The sequence below is a fragment of the Mus caroli genome, chromosome 14 (assembly GCF_900094665.2).
Source record: "Mus caroli chromosome 14, CAROLI_EIJ_v1.1, whole genome shotgun sequence".
NCBI lineage: Eukaryota > Metazoa > Chordata > Mammalia > Rodentia > Muridae > Mus > Mus caroli.
This window is the reverse complement of record NC_034583.1, coordinates 7,996,360-8,015,658: the sequence shown is the minus strand read 5'-3', so window position 1 is coordinate 8,015,658 and position 19,299 is coordinate 7,996,360. Positions and strand designations below refer to the sequence as shown.

Below are 19,299 nucleotides of genomic sequence, written 5' to 3'. Positions count from 1 at the left end.
ATAAAAATCCTCTTGCAGTTGCAGCAAGACTGTTTCTTGTGGGTGATTTTGGGGTGTCGCCTCTCCTGAGTCAGAACGTGAGGGAGTTCTCACGTTGTGGGTCTTTCAGAAGGAGCTGACACCTAGTTCAGGGCAGCATGGCTACTTCACTATGTAGCCTACCTTCCATTAGAAGAATGGGACTGTGCTCATATCTGTTGACTGCAACTGAACCCCAGATGTGAGTATCCTCTTCCCCAGGTGGGGGTGGGGGCAATGGGTGTATTGTGAGATGCCACTACCTCGTCAGAAAAGAGCTGTGGCATCCTTCACTAGACAGTGTGACCTGTCTCCTAACCCTGCTTAAAATAAACAAAACTCACCCAGCCCCACCAGAAACTATCTTGACTAAGATGAGAACATTCTAAAGATGAATTTGTGGCCCTACCATTATCTATCAGACTTTGAAACAAGGAAATCCCAAGAAATTGAAAGTTTCCTCAGAAATCCCATGCTAGACAGAAAAGGCTGAATCTTGGTGCCAGAGGGGAGTTTGTCTCCTGGATAGAGATTCCAGAGTTCAGATAGCTTCTCAGATCACCTTGCAAGATTAGAGCCTTTCATAATTCATATCTTGTCCTATTTAAAAGCTGCCTTCCCCTTAGGCTGCTGAAGACCACTGCACCCTGGAAGGGCCACTGGACCTTTGTACCCCTCTTCCCAAGGTGGGCACATTGACTAAGTCTCTTTACCTGCTTTTCACTCTTAATTTGGCTCTTTGGTGGGCTTGAGGCAGGTGTGTGGGCCAGGCTGGCTCAGTGAGACTCTCACATGAGCTCCCAAACCTCCTATCCCCCTGCAATCTTGCCTTTGTGCTCAGGCCAGGATACTGGCTAAAGATGCTCTCAGCACACAGGAAGGGAACCAAGGATGGCAGCAGAAAGACTGATTTAAGAAAAGAAATTGGCTTCACTGTCTGGGAAGAAAGAAATTAAGGGGAACCTGCATCAGAGAGACCACAAGGACTTGCCTTCCAGGAAGGCACAAGGGAAACCCATGGTGTGGGAGGCAAATACGCCTATGAACACCTTCTGAGGTAGAAGCTTTCACCTTATAAAACCAGAATTTCTTTTTTAAAAAAAATTGTATTTAAATTTGCTTATTCTCAGTATCACTTTACTAAGAAAATAAAAGTCAAGCATATTATAGTCTTTTGTGGGAGGCTTGAGCGTCTGATGTTTAAAAATGTATTTTTTTGGTATTTAGGATGCTATAGGTAAGTGTGAAGCCTCCTGTACCTCTGCTTCATCTTCACCATCTCCTTATCTTTGCCTTGTTTGCCAGCACAGCGTGTGATGGGCAGCTCACTCTCTTGTCTCTGAGGGATGGGCTCCTGCTTTGTGTACCTACTTGCTGCTGCCTCTGGTGTATACATCAGTGGTCAGGCCTCACTATGGCTATGTGCCAACAAAGCAGAAACAGGCTGCTTACTTTTTTTTTTTAATCAAAGAGCCTGGCCTATTTCCTGAGTGATAAGCTTGTGCTTAAAAGTAGACTCACTAATGGGAAAAAAACAACCTTAGAGAAGGAATTCAACACAATACTATCACTTAAGCATGTGAGGGTATTTAAGGAGAGGAGAAAGAGAAGAGATTGGGGGATGAAATTATCTCCAACAAGGTAGCTAGACTTTCCTCATACTGGGTCCTTCAGGGACAAGACAGAGGGTTTATGTGACTTCTAGGACAAAGTGGGTCTCCTGTCTTCAACTCATGTCACCATAGGTAAACAACTTTCTTCCCATTTGTTATAACAATTTAGATTCTGCATGTGTGAAGAGAAACTTTTGTTGTACCCAAATGTGAAAAGGCTGCAGAATGTTGAAGCTAGGAGGGTTAAGTTCATTCCGTCCCTATAGATGATTTTTTTATTACATATTTTCCTCAATTACATTTCCAATGCTATCCTAAAAGTCTCCCACACCCTTCCCCCACTTCCCTGCCCACCCATTCCCATTTTTTTGGCCCTGGTGTTCCCCTGTACTGGGGCATATAAAGTTTGCGTGTCCAATGGGCCTCTCTTTCCAGTGATGGCCGACTAGGCCATCTTTTGATACATACGCAGCTGGAGTCAAGAGCTCCAGGGTACTGGTTAGTACATAATGTTGCACCTACAGGGTTGCAGATCTCTTTAGCTCCTTGGATACTTTCTCTAGCTCCTCCATTGGGGGCCCTGTGATCCATCCAATAGCTGACTGTGAGCATCCACTTATGTGTTTGCTAGGCCCCGGCCTAGTCTCACAAGAGACAGCTATATCAGGGTCCTTGCAGCAAAAGCTTGCTAGTGTATGCAATGCTGTCATTGTTTAGAGGCTAATTATGGGATGGATCCCTGGATATTGCAGTCTCTAGATGGTCCATCCTTTTGTCTCAGCTCCAAACTTTGTCTCTGTAATCCTTCCATGGGTGATTGTTTCCAATTCTAAGAAGGGGCAAAGTGTCCCCATAGATGATTAAAATGGTGGCTCTGCATGGTCAGGTGACTGTTTCAGGTAGAAAATGCAATTTAGGGGGCTCACTGATTAACCTTCTCCAAAATACTGGGACAGATCCTTCAAAGGCAGGCTGCAATATACATATTTTTAAATTAAAGACAACATTTATTCTTAAGCCAACATGTAGTTACAAGGAAAGAGCTGTATCAGTCAGCCACCTGGAACTAATAGCCACAAAAAGAAGGATGGGAATCAGAGGGAAGGTGGGCCCACTTGGTTAAGCATTACCCTTTAACAGTAGGCAGGGAAGGTGGGCCCACTTGGTTAAGCATTAAGCTTTAACAGTAGGCAGGGAAGGTGGGCCCACTTGGTTAAGCATTATGCTTTAACAGTAGGCAGGGAAGGTGGGCCCACTTGGTTAAGCATTAAGCTTTAACAGTAGGCAGGGAAGGTGGGCCCACTTGGTTAAGCATTACCCTTTAACAGTAGGCAGGGAAGGTGGGCCCACTTGGTTAAGCATTATGCTTTAACAGTAGGCAGGGAAGGTGGGCCCACTTGGTTAAACATTACCCTTTAACAGTAGGCAAAGATCAGGGAGCAGGGTTGGGATGAAGACATCTCTCATGGATAGGTGTCTACATGGAGAACACATACCTTCTTAATTTCAGATTTCAGGTTACAGGGGTTGCTCTGCTGGCTGAACAGGGACTTCTTGAATCTCTCTATAACCCTTCTCTTCAAATCATGGTGCAGAGCTGGAGGGAGCTGCAGAAAGCAAGAGGACAGCCATTACAACCAACTCCTCCACAGTGCACCAGCCCCTACAGGAAGCAGTTATATGGGGCCAGCAAAACAGCACATCCTCAAAGCCTAAGGAGGACTCTGAGTTAGCAAATTATATGCTATGGTTTTCACCCTCTGCATAGAGGAGTGGCTCTGCTTTTTTATCTTGTCACAGTTCCCCTTACTGATACCACTCTTCCCATCACAGCTATGCACATGCACATTCCATTTAGTAAGGAGCACCCTTGACAAGGGAGGTACATTCTATTCATGTGTAGGCGTCTGTCACATGCTAGAACCACACCAAGCACCTAGTGACAGCCTTCAGAAGATCTGATACTTTGGACCAGGAAACACAAAATCTTGACAGCTATGTGTCTGCCTGTGTGTCTTCCTGTAACAGTTCCGCTAGACAGAAACAAAATCCTCGGGGCCACCATTCCCAGGAAAGCATGGATTGGCATGCATTGTGACCTCGATAGGATGATGTGGACTGCATAAATATATAGGCAGTCACAGCAGAGTCTCAGAAAAGGGGATGTAAAACAACCACCCAATTGCAGGGCTTTGCAGGCAGGATTTACATGGGAAATCAGAGTTCTGGTGGCACAGAGGGTGAGGTGAAGTCTGGGAGAAGAATACCACAAAAGAAGTAGGATCAGAATAATCAGGGGTCTCCATGTCAATAAGCTTTTTTTTTTTAATAGCTAAACATTAAAAGGAAGAGCTGAGGAGAGAAGTGGGTTGGGATGAAACAAGTGCTCCCAATTAAAAAGAAAAAAAAGAAAAACCAGAAAACTATAAATTCAAACCAAATGGTGACCCAGACAGGCAGGACTGCAGCAGAGATGATCATGCCTCAGCTCTGCTTCACCACCTGGGAAGTCAGTTTGGGTTACTACCTTGTAACTATTTGGAACCAATAAAAATATGTGTACCACCAAGAAGGAAGTCTGATTCAAAGCCCTCCAAATTCACGATTATTTTTGCCTTTCACATGGACTAACAGAGGAATATGTAAGGCGAAGAAGACAATGAAGTTTTTAGCATTGGTCTCTTTGCAAGAGGAGTGGAACCCTGAGAGGGTGGAGACCCAGCTTAGAAAGACAGGACTTGCTGATTCCCTATTGTTTCTTACCAGAAGGAGCCACCTCCCTGAAGCAAACAGCAGAGGGCAGTGGTGCCCTAGGTCCAGTTAGCAACCTCCCAGCTTTACTGCAACCGCCCACCTGTGAAAGGGAAAGGCCTCACATCCTGCTGGCTACAAAGGCAAATTGAAGATGTGGTCACCGGTGGGCTCAGCCTAACACTGGAAGGCATCAGAATAATTGTCACAGAGATCTTGACAAGTCTTGCTATTTATTTAACTTGATAAACCTCTGGTTAACTTGGAGGATCATCTATTGCCCCTGAATTCAATGGAAGAAACACTTGAGCTCACTCCAGTAAGCTCACATCCCTAAGATAGGCAGTGCAAGCAAGCTACCGTGTCTCAGTGACATAAATACTGTTATCACAGTGTCTCATCCATAAATCTTTCAGTAAGAATTGAAAACTACATAAAATGGTGATGGTTCGTTTATATATGAAGTACATATAACAACATAGTCAGTATAAAATCAGAACCAAACCCCACGGCTCATGCTTGCCAGATACTGTGAGCACTCCTTTGTGCTTGCATTCTTGCATCTCTTCCACAGCAAACTTGCAAAGCAGGTTCTGTTTCTAGATACGTAAAGGATGGGTCACACACCTTGCTTTTGAGGTGTGTTTGTATCAGCCTTATCCCTAAGCCAACACCACTAGCACTGGGCTGCCATACTGTACCTCACAGCTTATAAACATTCTTCTGGACTCATTACATCTGACACACACACAGCCTGCAAGAACGCCCATTTTCTTGAAAAAGAAAATGGTTCTAGAAAAGATAATATGAAGAACACTTCATTTCAAACCTGGAAATGGTTTTTATTATACCACACAAAGTAATAAAAAAAAGAAAAAAAATCCTGGTCTGCATGTCTTCTCAAACTTACATCAATATGAATTCTTTCCAAAACCCTGCATTTTCTACCTAGATATATATTAGCAAGGCACCAGCAATTTGCAGGGCTCCACTGGATAAATAGTAGACCAAAATAGCACTTTATTCTATTTTGACATTTTACTGCTTAACATTTTTCCCCAAATGTTAAAAGCAAATGTTCTAAGATTACCATTTAAAGAAATAAAATCTCACACTTCTCTTAAACTTTAGAGTCCCTAAAAACAGATTTGGTAGGAGAAATGGAGTCATGCTTTGTACTGCTGCTGCATAACACAGTGTGGCTCCCTGAGAGCCTTGAGGACATCTGCTGCTGCTGCTAGCACCCCAGTGATGGGCAGTCCTCCCCAGTCTTCCTATCTCTTCTCGTGGATACAGATGTACTGTAATTTTTTAGGTTGTTAGATGATGACTTCAAAGCATTTGTTTAACAAACTGAATAAAGTATAGTAGAGAATGAAAGCCAGTCAGATTCCTTCAACTCTGCGGGTCTTACCTATGCAATAACTACAAAGTAACATTTGAGCATTAATCTCCAGCTGTTCAAAGACACTGATTTTCAGCATCTGAGATGAAGTACTCATTGCCTTCTTAGCATGCTGGCATTAAGATGTACAATTGAAATAAGAAGTCTAACATCCTGACTTGTAGAACTGTTACCACGAGATGAGTTTTGCAGGTGTGTCTGTGAAACTGACACGATTTGCATGGAAACTGGACAGGAACAGAAGCAAGGTTTTCCACCAGTTTCTCCTCTGGTCCTCAGGAGGAGAGTGGGAAGGGGTTGCCTCAAGTCAATTATACTTTAGACAGGCTTCCTTTGTACAACTTGGTCCTCTGCACCAACATATCATCTCAGCTGTGTTCTCTCCTTCCTGTGATGACATTGGCTGTATTGAGCACTGTGTGTTAAAATTCCCAGAGGGGAACCTTTCTTTGCTGTGTTAATAACATGAAGCTGAAAGTGTTCTTAAAGCACATTTGGAAAATCGACAGTCATTATGGCTGAACTGTCAGCATGAAATGAATGCACGCTACTGGCTAAAAAATACAAATCTCATCCAGCATAAGAACTGCTGAGAGACCCTAGGGGAGGATGGAGCTTGAGTTGAGGATGTTCTAACCTTGCTTGGTGCTAGCAGCAAACACTTATCTATACCTGCTGGGACCGCAGCTGGTTAGTGCTTGCTCCTAGTCACATTCAGTGGCTCCACCTGTAGGTGATAGTGTTCCAGACATTTCTACCAACCCACCTCCTCCAGGGCCTTTCCTATCCTATAGAAGGTGCTTCACAGCACATCACCAGCAGTCTTCAGCAGAAATCTCAGAGTAGATGGTCTGCCTGTCTCCAAGGGAAGGCGTTATGCTTTTCCAGCACAGCACCTCAGCAAACCTCACTGAGCCTGGGGTAGAAGTGTCTATTCTCATACTTGACCTCATTTTGGGTGCAATGCCTTAGTCCTAAAGGTACTGAGTTGGGCCCAGAACATGAGATGGGGGCATCTTTCTGAACCCTGATGAAGCTGAGAATCTTAAACTCAAGCCACTTTCAGCTTTTATTGTCAGCAGACACAACTTCTTATCTGTTCTGAAGAAACAAACTCGCCCCCACTTCTTGAAAATTGGATGAGATGACTGGGAACAGAGATCTTAAAAAGGCATGTATGTTCTCCACAAAACACCCAGGGATGAGGGTCAAATCTATAACCCATCAGATCTCCATACAACTCATGGACGCTGATCCATAAGAAAGCTCTCGGGGCAGCAGTTTACATGCCCCAAACATACAGGCTGTACAAGCAGTGTGAGGCTGTGTGTTCAATGGTTATTATGTGAGGAGGAGTCAATAGAGCACAGGGTCCAGCTAAGCCTGCAGGCGTAAGTCTCACACTGCAGACTCTGCACGGAATGGGCTGGTTCCTGCACATTAATTGCTCCTAGGAGAGCTTGTGTTTAGTGGGGGTATCATGCTGGAGCAAACCATGGAGTTGCTCTCCTTTGCTGATCACGGGACCCTGAAAGATACAGGAGTCTAGTGAATCTGAAAACAGAAGCTCTTGACTCTAGCTGCATATGTATCAAAAGATGGCCTAGTCGGCCATCACTGGAAAGAGAGGCCCATTGGACATGCAAACTTTATATGCCCAAGTGCAGGGGAATGCCAGTGCCAAAAAGTGGGANAGATGGCCTAGTCGGCCATCACTGGAAAGAGAGGCCCATTGGACATGCAAACTTTATATGCCCCAGTACAGGGGAACGCCAGGGCCAAAAAGTGGGAATGGGTGGGTAGGGGAGTGGGTGGGGGAGGGTATGGGAGACTTTTGGGATAGCATTGGAAATGTAATTGAGGAAAATACATAATAAAAAGAAATATTTATTTAAAAAAACATAAGCAGAGTGATAAAACCAGATCCCAGTGGCCAGCTGGAGCCCTCACCACAGAGAAGCAAGCCCTGCTGACAGAGCACCTTGGCTCCTGCAAGCTTTGGGAAGCAACTACAGGTGTTCCCAGAAAGGAAGCTGATAGTTGTATTGTGCCATGTTTTTGTTTGTTGTAACAGCAGAAAAGGAACCCCAGGTTTTGTAGGTAAAATTCTGGCCTGAGTTGCTGCTGTTTCAGTGAACTGTCTCTGCCTCTCATAGTTTTCAGACTTGACTCAGAGCCCAGCCAATGGCCTGGCTAATAGGGAAGCTGGAATCCCTGGATAAGGGACCCTGAAACATTACAACAGGAACTCTCATAATTTTTTTCTGCACTCTCCCCATGAAAATGTGCAACCATTTATCAAAGTGACCATCTACTAGGAAAAAGAATATTCAAGTTTCCCAGAAATATTGGGTGCTGATTACAAATCAGCAGTGATTCCTACAGTCTTAAACTGTCCCCAGCTTATAGAAATCAACATTTTTGGTCTTGACTTTCAAGATGGGGCTTGATGATAGATGAAGCCTGAGTACACATCTTTCTTAACAGGAGGCAGCTAATGCATATGCCTGCAGTACCTTTCAGCAGACTCTGGATGTGTAACTAGACTCGTCATAACTGAGTTCAACAGCTCCCATAGTGGCTCTTTTGTTCTCAAGGTAATCAGGGTTAGTTATTTATCTTGTTGCTTAGACAAAAAAAAAAAAAAAACCCACTGACAAAAGCAATAGAAAGATGGAGAGAAGGAGGATGAGAGGGAGGAGGGAGGGAGGGAGGAAGGGAAGGAGGAAGGGAGGAAGGGAAGGAAGGGAGGAAGGAAGGAAGGAAGGAAGGAAGGAAGGAAGGAAGGAAGGAGAGAGGGAGAGAGAGAGAGGAAAGGGGAAGGACAGATGAAGCAACAGAGAGATGAGAGGGAAGAAGAAGAAGAAAAGGAGGGGGGAAGTAAGGAAGGGGGAGAGAGGAGGTAAACTTTGCTCTGGCCTACAATCTGTCACAGCATGGACAGTTCTACGCAGAAGCAGAACACAGATGGTCACACTGGATCACTGCTCATACTCAGCTCCCTTTCTCCTCTTTACTCAACCCATGACTCTAGTTGGTGATACAGCCACACTTGTGACGGGTCTTTCAACTTCAATTAATGTGATCTGGATAGTCCCTCGCAGACATTCTTTCCTACTGATTCTAATGCTCATCAAGTTAGAATTCAAGATTAACCACTATAAGACATCTGTGTCTCTCAAAACCTAGAACAGTATCTGTTGCTTGAATAGGTGTTTACTAATTATATGACAAATGAGTGAAGGATTTCACAAAAGCACCAGGTGGCACTATCTTAAACTTCAAAGTACCTGTTTTCTTACCCAAATATCTATATTTCTTAAAAAAGAAACATGTCAAAAAATAAAAATTAAAAAAAAGGAACATGTCACTAGTAAGTAGCACATGTCTTAGATGAAGGAGTACCCAACTGTTTAGCATTAGATCCAGTAGGTCCATAACCAATAGCTAGTCTTCAGCCCTGAACTTCTCAGAACCAAAGTATTACTCAGATTCACAAATAGGGAGGTTTAATAGTTCCGAGTATTATGGAAATTGGGGTGGGGTGAGTCTGGCTATCATATTCTTGAAAGGCTCTGTTGTCAAAGCAGATGAAAGGAGAGGTCCCCAGAATTGCTCCTGTCTTAAGGAAATAGGGGGCCAAAGTGTGGAGCAGAGACTGAAGGAAAGGCCATCCATAGACTGCCCCACCTGGGGATCCATCCTATATACGGACACCAAACCCAGACACTACTGTGGATGCCAAGAAGTACTTGCTGACCGGAGCCTGTTATAGCTGTCTCCTGAGAGGCTCTGTCAAAATCTGATCAATACAGAAGTGGATGTTCCCAGCCAACCATTGGATTGAGCATGGGGACCCCAATGGTGGAGTCAGGGAAAGGACTGAAGAAGCTGAAGGAAGAACCACAATATCAACCAACCAGACCCCCTCTCCCAGAGCTCCCAGGGACTAAACCACCAACCAAAGAGTACACATGGAGGGACCCATGGCTCCAGCTGCATAGGTAGCAGAGAATGGCCTTATCTGGTATCAATGGGAGGAGAGGCCCTTGGTCCTGTGAAGGCTGGATTCCCCAGTGTAGGGAAATGCCAGGGCAGTGAGGTGGGAGTGGGTGGGTGGGTGGGTGGAGGAGTACTCTCATAGAAGCAGGGGAGGGGGAAGGTATAGGGAGTCTGTGGAGGGGAAACAGAGAAAGGGGATAATATTTGAAATGTAAATAAATAACATATTCAATAAAAATATTAAGGTTAAACATTAAGAGAGAAAGGGGAGGTCCCATTCCCTTTATTCCTATGATAGAACTGCTTGTAGAGAAGCAACCCAGCTCTGTCCCCTGTTGCTCACCACAATACAAATCCACTTGTGTGGATGTCTGTTTTAGGATGGAGAGGACAGGTAGAAACCATGGAGAAAACTGGACGGATTTACTTCTAGGTAAGTCCCCACATGCATACATTGTCAGAGGGGTGAGAAAAAGTCCGTGGTCACTCTAACTCAGGCTCCCACAAGGCTGTGTGCTTTCAACTGTGTTAGCTTTGGCCTTGCAGCTGAGAGGTGTACAGCTGGAGACACTGACCTGTGTGATGTAGATGACTTTATGCAGCTGGACCAGGATCTGCTGAATGGGGTCGCAGATCTGCCGCACTTTCCGCTGGGATACAGCGATGCCTGCAGATGCTGTGGGTGACAAAGTCTGCAGTTAGTCAAGGTCTCTTACAAAAGCAGTGTTAGTGCAAATTGGGATAAAATTCTGGGGGAGAAGGAAGCCAAAATCTCATCTCATCAACGAGACAATGTTTTAGAATGTGAAATAAGCTGTTCTCTCCCTCCACTTCTCAAGCACTGAAGAAACAAAAAATATTTCTCACATAATATTTGAAATACTAAATGCCCTTGGCTATTTTGTCTGTGATTGCAGGAGGCTGCCATTGGGAGGAAATGGTGCCTCAGATATGAAATTCTAAAGAGGGCTTTTCATTTGCTTGTTTGCTTGCTTTTAAGTAATAAACTATCCATAAATTTTATAACAGATTTTAAAGCTAATTTTATCAAATCTACTAGACACAAATACCAAGAATTCTATAGTAGAATTAAGTACTGTTCAAATCCTTAATTATTGTGAATCTTAATGTCTACTTCAATTTCTTTCTGGGTTAACTTGTCCTGAATTCTTCCTGTAAACCCACTGTACCTTTACAGATTCTGACCAATGGCTATCAATGTGTACAGGAGCTGCTTCTAGTCCTCAACACAGTGATCTATCCTTGATGACTACAAAGCTAATATATAGGAGTGGCATCCCACCCTGCATTAGCCACACTGTTGGGAGCTATTAAGGCAACACTATTGTCCTGATCTCTGAATTGGGCCTCTCCCCCCCCCCCGAAGAAAAGAGGGTCAAGGTCAAAAGCGGGCCACCAGACGCACCACTCCGAGAACAACCACAGATCATTCCAGCCCTAAGTCAGCGCTGGATGTCCTGACCTCAAGATGTACCCTGANACCGCCAAGTTCCTGCTTCCCCGTGTAGTCGCCAAAAGAAAAATTGGGAACAAAACACCCANGGAAGGAGTTACAGAGACAAAGTTCATAGCTGTGATGAAAGGATGGACCATTTAGAGACTGCTGTATCCAGGGATCCGTCCCATAATCAGCTTCTAAACGCTGACACCATTGCATACACTAGCAAGATTTTGCTGAAAGGACCCAAATATAGCTGTCTCTTGTGAGACGATGCCGGGGCCTAGCAAACACAGGAGTGGATGTTCACAGTCAGCTATTGGATGTATCACAGGGCTCCCAATGGAGAAGCTAAAGAAAGTACCCAAGGAGCTAAAGGGATCTGCAACCCTATTGTTGGAACAACATGATGTACTAACCAGAACCCTGGAGCTCTTGTCTCTAGCTGCATATGTATCGAAAGATGGCCTAGTCGGCCATCAATGGAAAGAGAGGCCCATTGGACTTGCAAACTTTATATGCCCCAATATAGGGGAATGCCAGGGCCAAAAGAATGGGAATGGGTGGGTAGGGAAGTGGGGGGCGCTATGGGGGACTTTTGGGATAGTATTGGAAATGTAATTGAGGAAAATACGTAATAAAAATATAAAAAAAAAAAAAGAAAAAAAAGAAAAATTTCCGCTGCCCCATCCCTCCTGCTGAGAAGTACTTCCTCTTTTTCCACTGCCCCATCCCTCCTGCTGAGGTGCATTTCCTCTGCCCCATTCCTCCTGCTGAAAGGCACTTCCCCTTTTGCTTGTATATTTAAACCTCGGGCCTGACTAATACATTGGGGCTTGATGCAATCCAGAACGGTTTCCGTGTCGTTATTCGCACAAGGCCCCCATCTCTCTTTACCCCTCATTTGGTTCTTAGGAGAAGGTCCCCTCGAGACCCCTGAATAACTGGACCTGCTGGACGGGTCACCACACCTACATCTTCTCATTCACAGATTGCAATGGAAAGCATAGAAGATGCCAGAAGATAATATCCCCTCTTTATCCTCTAGAACACACACACACACACACACACAAACATACACACACACACACACATGCACACACGCACACATACACACACCTATAACATCTTATACTCATTTACCATAATCGTATTAAAATTTAGTTTCTTAAGACCTCCTTTTCTTCCTTTCATACCATTTCAAGCATTTAAGAAATTAAGTCTGTTATAGTAGCTGATTCAGCCAGAGCTGCAATTTTAAAGATGATTCTTACATGTGCTTTCAGAAAAAGGTTGTGTGTCTTGCCATACATGGTTTGTTTTCAAAACATTTAAAGAAAATTTTGTATGGCTATTTAAAAACATGAACTTATCCACTTTAGGAACAAAATAAAAAGTAAATAAAATATGAAAATTTTCCTTATGGATAGCTCTCTGTACTTGTTTGGAAAATTAGCACAAGAAATAAGTCAGCTCTGTAACATCTGAGGCTAATTTCTTCTTTAAATATAAAGGCCCTGTCTCTTTTGAAAACTCCTTGTAAGCATAATTATTGGTTCATTAAGATGTGATTTGATGAATTACCCTTGGGGTAAAAGGCTGAGAAATCAAATCACAAGAGCTTAGCGAAGAGCAGCACTGCAGGCCCACAGTGCATACCAGTGTGGGGAACAGTAACTAAAACCTCCGAAGCTCTGCTCCCCACCCAGAGGCCTCCCAAAGGTTTGAGTTCTGTCTAAGCCCCTGAAGATAGGACTGTACAACAGCACTAAGATCCCTCCCCCTGAAAACAGGACTGTGTAAGGGCACTAAGATCCTGCTGGCAGCAGAAAACTGGAGGCCGTAGGTACGTGTCATCTTCACGTTGGCTTCTCAATCATGATTTCAAGCTAAAGGCTCAACCGCATGGCCAAGCAGTTTTAGGCTTGTGACAGGAATTTGAGTGGATACCACAGACCTGACTCTACCACAAAGGTGCTCATCTGTGGCCCTAAACACAAAAACATGGAGTTAGCTAGAATGTTTGCAGTTCAACATACAGCTATGCACTTTAACATTAAAAAAAAAATCTGAGTTTTAAGTGTATTCAACCACTGTTCCTCAGTTCTAGGAAGCTCTTGACTTTCAAAAATAGCTTTGATGGGTTGCTTTCTTAAAAATGAATTATTTCCATGAATCGAGCCCTTCAAAGGATAATAAAGGGGAAACTCCAACACAAGGATGGAAACTACACCCAAGAAAAAACAGGAAAGTAATTCTTCAACAAATATAAAAGAATAAAGACACATGAACAGAGTCCCAACTCTAACAACAAAAATAACAGGAAGCAACAATTATTTTCCTTAATATCTCTTAATAACAATGGACTCAATTACCCATTAAAAAGACACAGTCTAACAGACTGGATATGAAAACAAGACCCAGCATTTTGCTGCATACAGGAAACACACGTCAGTGACAAAGAGACACTACCTCAGAGTAAAAGGCTGAAAAACTATTTTCCAAGCAAATATTCTCAAGAAACAAGCTGGAGTAGCCATTCTAATATGGAACTTTCAACCAAAGGTTATCAAAAAAGAAAAGGAGGGGCACTTTATATTCATCAAAGGAAAAAATCTACCAAGATGAACTCTCAATTTTGAACATCTATACTACAAATGTAAGAGCATACACATTCATAAAAGAAACTTTACTAAAGTTCAAAGCACACATTGCACCTTACACAATAATGGTGGGAGAATTCAACACTCCACTCTCAACAACACATAGATCATGGAAACAGAAGCTAATCAGAGACAAAGTGAAACTAATAGAAGTTATGAAACAATGGATTTAAATATCTTTAGAACATTTTATCCTAAAACAAAAGGATATACCTTCTTCTCAGCAATCCATGGTATCTTCTCCAAATCTGACCTTATAATTGGTCACAAAACAGGTCTCAACAGATACAAGAAGACTGAAATAATCCCATGCATCCTATCCGATCACCATGAAATAAGGCTGATCTCCAATAACAACATGAATAATAAAAAGTCCTCATACACATGGAAACTGAACAACTTTCTACTCAATAATAACGTGTTCAAGGAAGAAATAAAGAAAACAATTAAAGACTTTTTAGAGTTTAATGAAATTAAAGCCACAACATACCCAAATTTATGGGAAACAATGAAAGCAGTCCTAAAAGGAAAATTCATAGCTGAGTGCCTCCGAAAAGCAACTGGAGAGAGCATACATTAGCAGCTTGATAGCACACCTGAAAGCTCTAGAACAAAGAGAAGCAAATTCACCCAAAAGGAGTAGACAGAAAAATCAAACTCAGGGCTGAAATCAACCAAGTAGAAACAAAAAGAACTATAGGAAGAATCAAGCAAACCAGGAACTGGTTTTCTGAGAAAATCAACAAAATAGATAAATCTTTAGCCAGATTAACTAGAGGGAACAGGGACAGTGTCATAATTAACAAAATCAGAAATAAAGAGAGAGACATAACAAAAGAATTTGAGGAAAACCAAAAAAAATCATCCGATCCTACTACAAAAGCATATACTAAACAAAACCTGGATGAAATGGGCATATTCTAGACAGATACCAGATACCAAAGTTAAATCAGGAACAGATTAACAATCTAAACTGTCCCATATCCCCTATAAAAATATAAACAGTAATTAATAGTCTCCCAACCAAAAAAATCCAAGGACCAGATGGGTTTAGTGCAGAGTTCCTAAGACCAATACTCCTTAAACTATTCCACAAAATACAAACAGAAGGTACTCTACCCAATTCGTTCTATGAAGCCACAATTATTCTGATACCTAAACCACACAAAGAGCCAACAAAGAAAGAGAACTTCAGACCAATTTCCCTTATGAATATTGATGCAAAAATACTCAATAAATTTCTCACAAACCAAATCCAAGAAAACATCAAAACCATCTCCCATCATAATAAAGTAGGCTTCATCCCAGGGATGCAGGGATGGTTCAACATATGGAAATCTATCAACATAATCCACTATATAAACAAACTCAAAGACAAAAACCCCATGATCATCTCAGTAGATGCTGAGAAAGTATTTGATAAAATCCAACACAGCTTCAAAATATTGAAAAAATCAGGAATTCAAGGCCCATATCTATACATAATAAAAGCAATATACAGCAAACCAGTAGCCAACATCAAACTAAATAGAGAGAAACTTGAAGCAATCCCACTAAAATCAGGGACTAGATAAAGCAGTCCTCCCTCTCCCTATCTATTCAATATAGTACTCAAAGTCCTAGATAGAGCAATTAGACAACAAAAGGAGTTCAAAGGGGTCAAATTGGACAGGAAGAAGTCAAAATATCATTATTTGCAGATAATATGATAGTATACATAAGTGACCCCAAAAATTCCACCAGAGAACTCCTAAACCTGATAAACAATTTCAGCGAAATAGATGGATATAAAATTAACTCACAAATCAGTGGACTTTCTCTACAAAAAGATAGACAGGCTGAGAGAGAAATTAGGGAAACAATACCAATCACAATAGTCACAAATAATATAAGATACCTTGGTGTGACTAAGCAAGTGAAAGATCTGTATGATAAGATTTTCAATAGACTTCAAGACTTCAAGTCTCTGAAGAAAGAAATCAAAGATCTCAGATGATTGAAAGATCTCCCATGCTAATGGATTGGCAAGATTAATATAGTAAAAATGGCCATCCCGTTAAAAGCAGTCTACAGATTCAATTCAATCCCCATCAAAATTCCAACTCAATTCTTCATAGAGTTAGAAAGAGCAATTTGCAAATTCATTCAGAATAACAAAAAACCCAGGATAGTGAAAACTATTCTCAACAATAAAAGATCTTCTGGCAGAATCATGATCCCTGACCTCAAGTTGTACTACAGAGCAATTGCGATAAAAACTGCATGGTATTTCTACAGTGGCAGGCAGGTAGATCAATGGAATAGAAGTGAAGACCCAGGAATGAACCCACACATCTATGGTCACTTGATCTTTGACAAAGTAGCTAAAACCATCCAGTGGAAAAAAGACAGCATTTTCAAAAATGGTGCTAGCTCAACTGGCTGTTAGCATGTAGAAGAATGTGAATTGAATTGATACATTCTTAACTCCTTGTACAAAGTTCAAGTCCAAGTGTATCAAGGACCTCCAAATAAAACCAGAGACACTGAAACTTATAGAGGTGAAAGTTGAGAAGAGCCTCAAACATATGGGCACAGAGGAACAATTCCTGAACAGAACACCAATGACTTGTGATGTAAGATCAAGAATTGACAAATGGGACCTCATAAAACTGCAAAGCTTCTGTAAGGCAAAGGACACTGTCAATAAACTAAAAGGCAACCAAAAGACTGGGAAAAGATCTTTACCAAACTTAAATCCTATAGCGGGCTAATATCCAATATATATAAAGAACTCAAGAAGTTAGACTCCTGAGAACCAAATAACCCTCTTAAAAATGGTGTATAGAGCTAAACAAAGAATTCTGAACTGAGGAATGCTGAATAGTTGAGAAGCACCTAAAAAAATGTCCAACATCCTTAGTCATCAGGGAATGCAAATCAAAACAACCTTGAGATTCCACCTCACACCAATCAGAATGGCTAAGACCAACAACTCAGGTGACAGCAGATGCTGGTGAGGATGTGGAGAAAGAGGAACACTCCTCCACTGATAGTGGTATTGCAGTATTGCAAACTGATACAATCACTATGGAAATCAGTTTGGCAGTTCCTCAGAAAATTGGACATAGTACTACCTGATGACTCAGCTATACTACTTCTGGGCAGAAGATGCTCCTACATGTAATGAGGACACATGCTACACTCTGTTCATAGCAGCCTTATTTATAATAGCCAGGAGCTGGAAAAACCCAGATGTCCCTCAAGAGAGGCATGGATACAGAAAATGTGATACATTTACACAATGGGGTACTACTCAGCTATTAAAAACAATGAATTTATGAAATTCTTAGGTAAATGGGGGGGGGATCTGGAGGATATCATCCTGAGTGAGGTAACTCAATTACAAAACAAAACACATGATATGCACTCACTGATAAGTGGATATTAGCCCCGAAGCTCGGAATACCCAAGATAAAATTCACAAACCACATGAAACTCAAGAAGAAGGAAGACCAAAGTGTGGATACTTTGATCCTTGTTAGAAGGGGGAACAAAATACCCGTGGAAGGAGTTACAGAGACAAAGAGTGGAGCAGAGACTGAAGGAATAACCATCCAGAGATTACCTCACCTGGGGATCCACCCCATATACTACCACCAAACTGAGACACTATTGTGGATGCCAACATGTGCTTGCTGACAGGAGCCTGATATAGCTGTCTCCTGAAGGCTTTGCCAGTGCCTGACAAATACAGAAGTGGATACTCACAGCCATTCATTGGACAAAGCACAGGGCCCCAATGAAGGAGCTAGAGAAAAGACCCAAGGAGCTGAACGGGTTTGCAGCCCCATAGGAGGAACAACAATATGAAATAACCAGTACCCCCAGAGCTCCCTGGAACTAAACCACCAACCAATGAAAACATATGGTGGGACTCATGGCTCTAGCTGCATATGTAGCAGAGGATGGCCTAGTCGGTCATCAATGGGAGGAGAGGCCCTGGTCCTGTGAAGGTCCTATGCCTCACTATAGGGAAATGCCAGGACCAGGAAGCAGAAGTGGGTGGATTGGTGAGCAGGGGATTGGGGAAGTGTATAGGAGCTTTTAGGAGGGGAAACCAGGAAAGGGGATAACATTTGAAATGTAAATAAAGAAAATATCTAATTTTAAAAAAACAGAAAAAATAAATAGATGTTAAATGTTTAATTGCAAAAGCCCCATATTAATCAAGCAAACAAATGCACAAAAACATTATTATAGATGAGGCTCAAGTCTCTGGGAAGCACCTCTCTTCAAGGCCACTCACTCAGAAATAACTGTTGACATTAGCTGTGAGTGTTATCTTTCTGCCTCCTACAATATCCATTTTACACACATGCACAAGGAACTCCTGACAGTAACTTTAAAACTATCTTTGAGCCCTGACATCATTTTAATAGGTTATGAGCAACACTGTGAAAAATTAACTCAATGAACTGGAACAGAACTGGAGAGCTGAAGAATATGCCTCACAGCAGGGGCTGTTCAGTTAGCAACAGTGTACTGCTAGTTGATGGCCACTTCCAACAGAATGAAAGGTAAAAACATAAAAAGGATCCGGCCACCCTCCCAGAGGACAGGTGTCCGCCTGGCTCGGGAGCCCTCTGCCTCAGGAGCAGCAGGCAACATCTTGATTCCAGGACTCCGCCGAACTTAGGAACTTAGTCTGCAGAGGTGAGAGGGTGCACCACAGAAGCGGATAGCTTCTGGAACAGGTGGGAGCCACAGAGCCTCTGAGGCAGCACTCTGCCGAACTTAGGAACTTAGTCTGCACAGGTGAGAGTGTGAACCACAGAAGCTGACAGCTTCTGTGACCTGCCAAAGCAACACAGCTTCTGGGAAAGGACCTGTTTTGTGCCTTCTTTTTCGGGGAGGAGGAGGTCCAAACACAAAATATCTGTGCACCTTCCCTGTAAGAGGAAAGCTTGCCAGCAGAGAGTGCTCTGACCACTGAAACTCAGAGGAGAGAGCCTGTCTCCCAGGTCTGCTGATAGACGGTAACAGAATCACCAGAAGAACAATCTCTAAACAGAGTCAACTATAACAATTAACTCCAGAGATTACCACATGGCGAAAGGTAAACGTAAGAATCTTACTAACAGGAACCAAGACCATTCACCATCATCGGAACACAGCACTCCCACTTGGCCCAATCCAGGGCACCCCAACACACCCGAAAAGCTAGACCTGGATTTAAAAGTACATCTCATGATGATGGTAGAGGACATCAAGAAGGACTTTAATAACTCACTTAAAGAAATATAGGAGAACACTGCTAAAGAGTTACAAGTCCTTAAAGAAAAACAGGAAAACACAACCAAACAGGTAGAAGTCCTTAGAGAAAAACAGAAAAACACATCCAAACAG

At 42.5% G+C, this 19,299-nt stretch overlaps 1 protein-coding gene across 1 annotated transcript in view; it reads right to left on the bottom strand.

The window, feature by feature from the left end:
- Nek10 (NIMA related kinase 10) overlaps positions 1 to 19,299 on the bottom strand; it is a 197,853-nt gene that overhangs the window by 13,928 nt on the left and 164,626 nt on the right. The window contains 3 exon segments of the mRNA XM_021182541.2: positions 3,128 to 3,238; positions 10,365 to 10,465; positions 13,206 to 13,238. Coding sequence (XP_021038200.1) covers positions 3,128 to 3,238; positions 10,365 to 10,465; positions 13,206 to 13,238 — 245 coding nt within the window.